The 8200-nt window shown below is 61.6% G+C and overlaps 1 protein-coding gene across 1 annotated transcript in view; it reads right to left on the bottom strand.

The window, feature by feature from the left end:
* DNAH17 (dynein axonemal heavy chain 17) overlaps positions 1-8200 on the bottom strand; it is a 95911-nt gene that overhangs the window by 58978 nt on the left and 28733 nt on the right. Inside the window, exons 19-23 of the mRNA XM_077756334.1 lie at positions 5220-5474; positions 3887-4056; positions 3195-3417; positions 1226-1342; positions 1059-1145 (exon numbers count right to left, since the gene is read on the bottom strand). Coding sequence (XP_077612460.1) covers positions 1059-1145; positions 1226-1342; positions 3195-3417; positions 3887-4056; positions 5220-5474 — 852 coding nt within the window. The remainder of the gene's footprint in view (positions 1-1058; positions 1146-1225; positions 1343-3194; positions 3418-3886; positions 4057-5219; positions 5475-8200) is intronic.

Below are 8200 nucleotides of genomic sequence, written 5' to 3' on the forward strand. Positions count from 1 at the left end.
CCCCCCCCCCCCCCGGCCACATCCCGGTCCACCTTCTCGGGGTCATCTCCGTCACCCTGCTGTGTCCCAGCCCCGCGCACCGACCACGGGGCAACGGTCGATACCCTCCCCTCCTGCCTTCAGACACCCCCTGCTTCTGATCAGGCAGGAGGGCGGTTCAGACTCAAGAAGTGAACGGACTCCCCGTTAAAACCCAGCTTCCTCCTGAGAGTTCCAGGCTGTCCTAATTTTCACCCTCTATTTTTTTTCTTTTACCTTATTAAACATCACGCAGGTGACGTTTGATTGCTTTGACTAATACGGAAGTCTAGGTAAGAGGAGGAAAGCAAGAGTCACCCCAAGCCGGGCGAGTGAAGCGGGCGCTTCGGTGCTGAGTACGCGCATGTCTGCGCGGGTGCGAAGGTGGGCTCCCCGTGCGTGTGGGCAGCTCCATGAGGCCTTTTGCACACACACACTCGGTTCCTAAACAAGCTCACACCGGGTCCCTCTGCAGAATCCAGCCCGGGCCCATGGGCCGCAGGACAGGCTGGACGCCTCCCCACGAGGCTCAGGGAATAGCAGCTCCTGAAGCTGCATAGGAAGGGCAGAGGCTGGGCGGCATCTGGGGGTCTGTTGCGCTAACTCCTGAGTGCCCCACACGCTCCCCTGCGGGAGGTCACGAGGCCCGAGCCCGAGTGGGGCGAGGCTCAGCTCCGCAGAACTTGTGCGTTGGACGCTGGCCACAGACTGAACAGCGGAGACAGAGGGGGCATGGTGAGCCGCGGGCATGGGCTGCGCACAGGGGCGGGGAGGGGAAGACGACGGGGAGCTGCTGGGTGTGAAGGAGCCGGGGCTGGAGGCCGTACGGCGGGGCCTGCGGCCGGGCGGGACGGCCAGGCTTGCAGGATGTTCCTCGCTCTGCGCAGCGCCCCACGCGGGGACACCTCCGGGACGGGACTTGGGGTTTGGGGGACACCCGCGTGCGCACGGGCCCGGGCCCCTCGAGGCCGTGTTTCTGGACTCCCACGAGTGACAGCCTGAGAACTGGCTGAGAGGCACTGGGGCCTTGACCTATGTACCTTATTCAGGGACTTGTAGGGGTCAGGGTCCGTGAAGCTGAACGGCGCTTCTTTCCGGAACTTCTCCCTGAACTCGTGCTGCCTGAGCTGAGGGAGGAGCAGCCGCGTCACCCTCCCCGGCCCGGCCGCGTGGAGGGTGCGGGCCCGGCCCCCCGGGGCGGCAGCACCTCGAATTGCTGGCACTTGCGCCTCAGGATGTTGACCTCGTTGGCCTGGAGGGGCGCCACGTTCTGCTTCACCTGGATGGCCAGTTTCTTGGTGTTCGTCCACTGCTCCGGCAGCTCCTACGGCACCGTGAGGCGGGGACCGTCCTTTTCCATTCGTGAAATGTTACGGATGCACGGGGAGTTGCGACAACAGGAGAGGGTCCCATGTGCCTACCCCTGGCGCCCCGGGCCGGTGTCTCACACGGCTGCGGCTTGACACGCGAACCGAGAAACCTGCACTTGCACGCTTCCAGAGCCGGACACAGAAGCCGGCCCTCTTCACCCCGAGCTGACCTGACGCCATCAGCGCCCAAGTGTGCGCGTGTTTGCGTGTGTGGGTGTCTGTGTCACGTGTGTGTTGCACGTGTGTGCGTGAGTAGTGTGTGTATCTGCGTGTGCGGGTGTATATGCGTGTGAATGTTCATGTGTGCAAGAGTGTGTGTATGTGTTGTCCTTGTCACATGTGTGTGCACTAGCATGTGCATGTATTTGCATGTGTGGGTGTCTGTGTCACATGTGCATGTGTGCACTAGTATGTGCATGTATTTACACGTGTGGGTATCACGTGTGCACTAGAGTGTTCATGTATTTGCACGTGCAGATGTCTGTGTTTCGTGTGCATGTGTGTATTTGCGTGTGTGGGTGTCTGTGTCATGTGTGTTGCACGTGTGTGCATGAGTAGTGTGTGTGTATCTGCATGTGCGGGTGTCCCTGTCACATGTGCATGTGTGTGAATGTTCGTGTGTGCAAGAGTGTGTGTGTATTTGTGTGTGGAGATGTCCTTGTCACATGTGCATCATATGCATGTATTCACATGTGCGTGTGTGCATAAGGTATGCATATTTGTAACATGTGTGTGTGCACGTGTTGTGTGCGTGAGCATGTGTCGTCCTAAGGCGAGCCGTGTCTANCTAGTGCGTGCGTGTGTTTGCGTGCGCGGGTGTCTCATGTGCACTAGTGTGCATGTATTCACATGTGCGTGTGTGCATAAGGTGTGCATATTTGTAACATGTGCGTGTGCACGTGTTGTGTGCGTGAGCATGTGTCGTCCTAAGGCGAGCCGTGTCTAGGTCCCTGTGACCACGCTCCCAGCCCCGCCCGCCCCGCCGACTGTGCTCGGCCATAAAGAGCTGGTGGCGCGTGTCCTCTGTTCCCGCCCCCACTAACCTTCTCTCCGCGTCTATAACTTTTCTAGTTTAAGAATCGCTTTAACAATCGGGTGAATTTTTGTGTTTTCAAACTTCCCCACACCTGAGCAAACACTGGGCTTCTAACCCTAAAATACCGTGAAGAAAACAATCCCAGCCCACGGGTGCTTCGCCCGCAAAACAAAGGAGACCTGGTTTCCCTCGCCTGTGGTTAACTAACCCCTCCGTGGGCGGTGGCGCATCTCAAACCCCACGTGGTCACGCTCGTTGCCGCTGGGCCTGCAAACCCACGCCCTCGGGTGGCCCGTGCAGGGCGGCAGGCGGCCGCACAGCTGTCTCTGAAGCAGGTGCCGGGAGCCTTCCCGCTCCTTCCCCCCCCCCCCCCNCCTGCCTCGGGGACAGCCGGGCTGGGGACTGCCCAGAGCAGCTGCCCCGGTGCTGCTCGGGGGGTGAGCTGGCCCTGCCTCTGCTCCCCGGCCCTATCCCTCACCTCTGCAGGGCCTCGCTGACCCTGCATTCTGCGCACGGTCCCCTGCACCCAGGGGTGACCCGTCCTCGGGGGCAGGTGAGGGTACAAAGGCATTTCCAATCCAGCAATTAAATGGAGGGACCACTGGCTCCACCCCAGAGGCCCCCTCGGCGTCCCTTCCCCCGCAGGAGCGTGCCCCCACCCCCACCCCGACCGGTGGCCGAACCCNCCCCCCTTCTCTGCACGCCCCCTCCCTTCCAGGCACTGAGCTACTCCCCCCTTCCCTGCACGGTAGCCTCTGGCCACTGTGTACCTGCAGCTTCATGTGCGTTTCCTCCGGTATCTCCTCCCCGTAGGTCTTGAGCAGCTCGATGGTTTGCTTCAGGGGCTCAAACATGTTGTCAGTGGCCACCTGCCTCTCCTTGACCTTCATCAGATGCCCCATCACCTCCACGAGACCGTCATAGTCCCCCTCCTTGAGGGGCTTCGTTAAGCCCATCCTGGCCACTTTCATGAAGGCCTCCAGGTCAGCCAGGCTGTCGAACCAGAGGCCCCGGTGACAGGCGCCACCCTCCACGGGGAGCGTGAGGCCCGTCTGAGGCAGTGGCCGGCAGGGAGGGCTCACCTGTCGCGCTGCGGGGCCGTGCTGAGCAGGGAAAGCTCCGTCCGCCTCCGGACACCTGCTCTCGGCCCTCCCCCTATGCCTCACCCGCTCCTCTCAGGCTGGCTCCCCGGTGCCCGGCCCCATGCGCCTCAGGGCCCTGACGGCCGCCTCTAACCCCGCGGCTGCCGGTCCGCCCCCTCCAGGCTGCAGACACTGCGCCTGCTCCATAAACAGTCGGACGCAGCACAGGGCATTCCGTCGTAGCCGGTGACACTTTTCTCCTGCCCCCCACCCCCCGCTTGCTGGGGGCCACTGGCCTCCCAGCAGGACCTCCAGCCGCCCCACGGAAGCGTGCTTGTCGGGTCCCCTGGGGAGGTGGGCCATGGGCCCCGGGTGCCCACCTGTTGATGACGTGGTCGCTCAGGTGACGCTTGAACATGAAGCCCCAGCGCCTGATGGTGCTGAGCAGGGCCTGCTTGAAGGGGCGGCAGTCGCACTGGAGCCAGCAGTGGAACACCTTGCTGTTCTCGCAGCCGGACACCTCCTCGTACAGCCTCTCGTAGGAGTCGATCTGCAAGGCGGGGCCGCGGCTCAGCAGGCGGAGGCCGGCCCTCCTGCGCGGCACTGCTTCCTGTCCTAGCACCCCGGGCTCCCCCCAGCCCGGCGGCCCGTCCGCAGCTCACGCAAGCCGGCGGAAAGGCCAGCACGGCCTCTGCAGAACAGGCCAGAGGCCATCAGGTGAATGCGGTCGGGGCGGGGGTGGGGGGGGGCACCCTGAACTCAGCCCTCCTGAACTGCTTTCCCTTCTCGGGGCTCCCACAGCCCCTCAGCTGCCCCCACCCTCGTTTGGCGAAACCGGCCCAGGCTCACGGGCGACACCCTGTCACCGCGCGCGTGGCCAACAGGTGGAGGTTTGTGCAGAAACCGTTTTCTCGTGTTCGATCTTTCTGCCCGGGCCCCTGCAGCCTTGCTGAGCCTGGCGGGATGGTCCCTCCCAAAGTTGGCGGATTCCCAGAGAGAGAAGAATTCTCCCCAAGGAGCCCGTCTTTCTCATACAAACCGACCCAGAGTCCACCCCCCCCGCAACCACCCTCTTTGCCCTCGGGGCCAATATTCCCCTGTCCGAAGCATCCCAGGGCCTGGCCCCGACGACCGGGGGCCACCCTGCAGCCCGGAGCCCACTGACGGGACGCCCACTGGCCGATCCCGAGTGCCCTCGCCCTGCCTCGCCCGTTCCTTCCAGGCTGTGAATCACGCCTTCGCCTCTGTCCCTCTGCCTCCGGACCGACCCCAGGGCTTCCTCCGCGGCCCTGAGGGGCGGGACGTGCCCCCTCCTCCTGGATTCACCCCAGGTTTGAGTTGNACCCCACCCCGGCCCCCCCCCCCCCCCCGCAACCACCCTCTTTGCCCTCGGGGCCAATATTCCCCTGTCCGAAGCATCCCAGGGCCTGGCCCCGACGACCGGGGGCCACCCTGCAGCCCGGAGCCCACTGACGGGACGCCCACTGGCCGATCCCGAGTGCCCTCGCCCTGCCTCGCCCGTTCCTTCCAGGCTGTGAATCACGCCTTCGCCTCTGTCCCTCTGCCTCCGGACCGACCCCAGGGCTTCCTCCGCGGCCCTGAGGGGCGGGACATGCCCCCTCCTCCTGGATTCACCCCAGGTTTGAGTTGAGCCCAGTGGCCTCCCCGCCCACGGGGTGGGGGTGGGTTCCGGGGGGCGAGGCTCACGCGCACCTGCTGTTGGAACTGGGTGAGGCTGGGCGGCGTCTTGGGGAGGGCCTCCTCGGGCCGGGTGTCCAAGTCGTCCGGGGTGACCGCACGCCCGTAGATCAGGAAGTTCCTCATGAACTCCCGGGGGTCATCCGTCCAGAGGTAGGAGTAGCGCTCGAAGGAGTCCTGGTACTCCTCGGCCTCCCTCGCGGCGCCGATGACCAGGCCGGACAACTCCTCGTGCATCTCTACGAGGTCCGGCATGTCCTCCAGGTCTGCCTGGAAGCGGGCGGGAGGGGGCAGGCGAGCGGCTTTGCCCGGGGTCACGCCTCAGAGTCGATCCCTCGGCCCGGGAAGGTAGCTCTCTGCTGGCGGAAGCGCCGCTAACCCCCCGAAACCCGCCCACTTGCAGAGCTCGCCCGTGGAGTCTGCTGAACCTGACCTGTGTCTGGCGGACCCCAGGGTGAGTCACACACCGACTCAGCCGTACCGTCACCTGCTGTGTGCCACGCGAGGGGGAGGGCACGGGGGGATCTAGACAGGGCTCGCATGGAGGGCCCAGGGGCGGGGGTCAGACATTCACCAAAGAATCCCAGACCCTGAGACTTGCTCTAACATTCAAGGGGGAGGAGGTGGGGGGATTCCCGGTGGAAGTGACCGTTGTTCTGACACCTGCTGGATAGGTGGGCAAAGAGCAAGAGAAGCAGCAAAGCACGTGCAAAGGCCCTGTGCTGAAAGGAAGCAGCCATCTGGGAACTGAATGGCTAGAGCGGGGACCAGGGGAGGCCGGTTCTGGACAGAATCTTTTGAGCTTCAAGCGACAAAAGAAAACCCAAGCCAGGTTGGTTTGAGCAGTAAGAGAAGTCATTGACCCATGGACCTGGAGAATCTCAAGGTGGGTGTGTGTGTTAATTATGGTTTTTCTTTTCCATATCTTAAGATTCACTGACATTTTTTTTTTAATTTTTAAAATATTTATTTCTGAGAGAGAGAGAGAGAGGGAGGGAGGGAGGGAGAGAGGGAGAGAGAACATGAGCGGGGAAGGGTCAGAGAGAGAGGGAGACACAGAATCTGAAGCAGCTCCAGGCTCTAAGCTGTCAGCACAGAGCCTGACGTGGGGCTCGAACCCACAACCGTGTGATCATGACCTGAGCCGAAGTCGGATGCTTAACCGACTGAGCCACCCAGGCGCCCCATCACTGACATTTTTTAAAAAATTGTTTTAAATGTTTGTTTATTTTTGAGACAGAGACAGAGAGAACGTGAGCAGGGGAGGGGCAGAGAGAGAGACACACACAGAATCGGAAGCAGGCTCCAGGCTCGGAGCTGTCAGCACAGAGCCCGATGTCGGCCTCAAACTCACAAACTGCAAGATCATGACCTGAGCCGAAGCTGGACGCTTAACCGACTGAGCCCCCCGGGCGCCCCGGGGACTAGCCAATTCTGAGAGAGACCAAGGGCTCAGGAGTGGGGAGCACACCCCTCATATGCAAACCACCCAGCCCCGGGTCTAGACGACGCCCCGCCACCTCCTTTATCCCAAGCCAACTCTCCTCCTAAGTGCCCCAAGGTCAGGTACCAGGTGACTGGAGGTGACCCCTGGACATCAGAGTCGCTATTAATACAAAGTGGCCAGTTCTGAGATGTTTCCCTCACCAGCCTTGCCCTTCCTCAGACACTCCACGGAAGGCTCTGGCCTGGGCTTTCTCCTCACCCCTGCCTCTGCCTCCTGATCACACCTGCTTCGACCTCTGAAGCCCCTCGAGGCTGCCAGGCCTCTTTCTATGGGAACTGTGAGCAGCACTAACTTTCCTCTCAAAGGCCTGTACCGAGCTCTCCACATCCGCTCAGGCACCTCTGTAAACTAAGATCCCACGGGCAGGAATGAGACTGGTGTGGGGGGAGGGGCGCACAGCCCGGGGTGTGGCTCTGTCCCCTTCCACGCGTGGCTTCCTCAGCAGATGAATCCCCGCAGAGCCCCGCCGTGGCGGCCGGGGCTCCAGACTCGAATCCTGCCAGACTCCGGAGCTCACGGGGCCCCACGTCCATACCCAAGCGCGTCTCTGGTGACAGGCTCTATTCTGGACTCTGGAACGGCTTGCGGTGTGCACTTGGGCGGGACTCGTCCCCTTTCTGTGGCTCAGAAACCCTCAAGCCGTTTTCTTTGCCCGACACCGTTGGCCTGGAACGCCCCCTCCTTACCCTTTAAGATTCTGTGCACACTCAGCTCCTCTGGGACACCTTCCTTGACTTTGCCAGGCGTACTCAACTCACCACATGCGCGCACATGCACACACGCACACGTGCACACACATGCACATGCACACCTGTGCACATGCACGTTCCTCACTAATAGTACAGAGCATCTTGTAAATACTTGTTACTGCAAGTAACTCATGCCCACTATAAAAAATTTCAAGCAACGCTCAAGGATATGAAATAAAACAAACCTTGGCACCCCCCCGGCCCCGTCCCACCCCACCCCTTGCTGTCCGCCCTCCTTAACCCCATCCTGTCTCCAGAGGGAAGCACTCTTAGCAGGTCGGAGTATATCCATAGAAATACAGGGTTTGGTTTGTTTCAACAAATGAAATCGTATTCGAAACATTGTTCTACAGCTTGATAAGCACGTAACCTGTCACCAGCCTCTTTCCACCCCGGGGTCACGTTTGGGACACATCCGGATGCCTCTGGGCGGATGGGCCGGAATCTACTGGACCACTCCCCCACTTGATGGCATTTAGGTCTTTTCCAGTTGGGGGGTCCCTGTCGTAAAGCCAACGCTCTGACAAACCCATCCTCAGACCTCCCTCCGGGGGGCGCCTAACTTCCCAGGCCCTTTTGTGTCTGGAGAATCCGATCCGACTGGGTTTTGTTTCCAGGTGTTGAACGCATCGCGGGTGTGCGAGCCAGGAAAGCACGTGGGTCAAGATGCCCGAGTACCGAGGGGCTCGCAGCGTCTAACCTCCAGAAGGGAGCGGACTACCAGCGTGTGGGGTAGGAGC

The sequence above is a fragment of the Crocuta crocuta genome, unplaced genomic scaffold, assembly GCF_008692635.1.
Source record: "Crocuta crocuta isolate KB4526 unplaced genomic scaffold, BGI_CrCroc_1.0 scaffold50, whole genome shotgun sequence".
Classification (NCBI taxonomy): domain Eukaryota; kingdom Metazoa; phylum Chordata; class Mammalia; order Carnivora; family Hyaenidae; genus Crocuta; species Crocuta crocuta.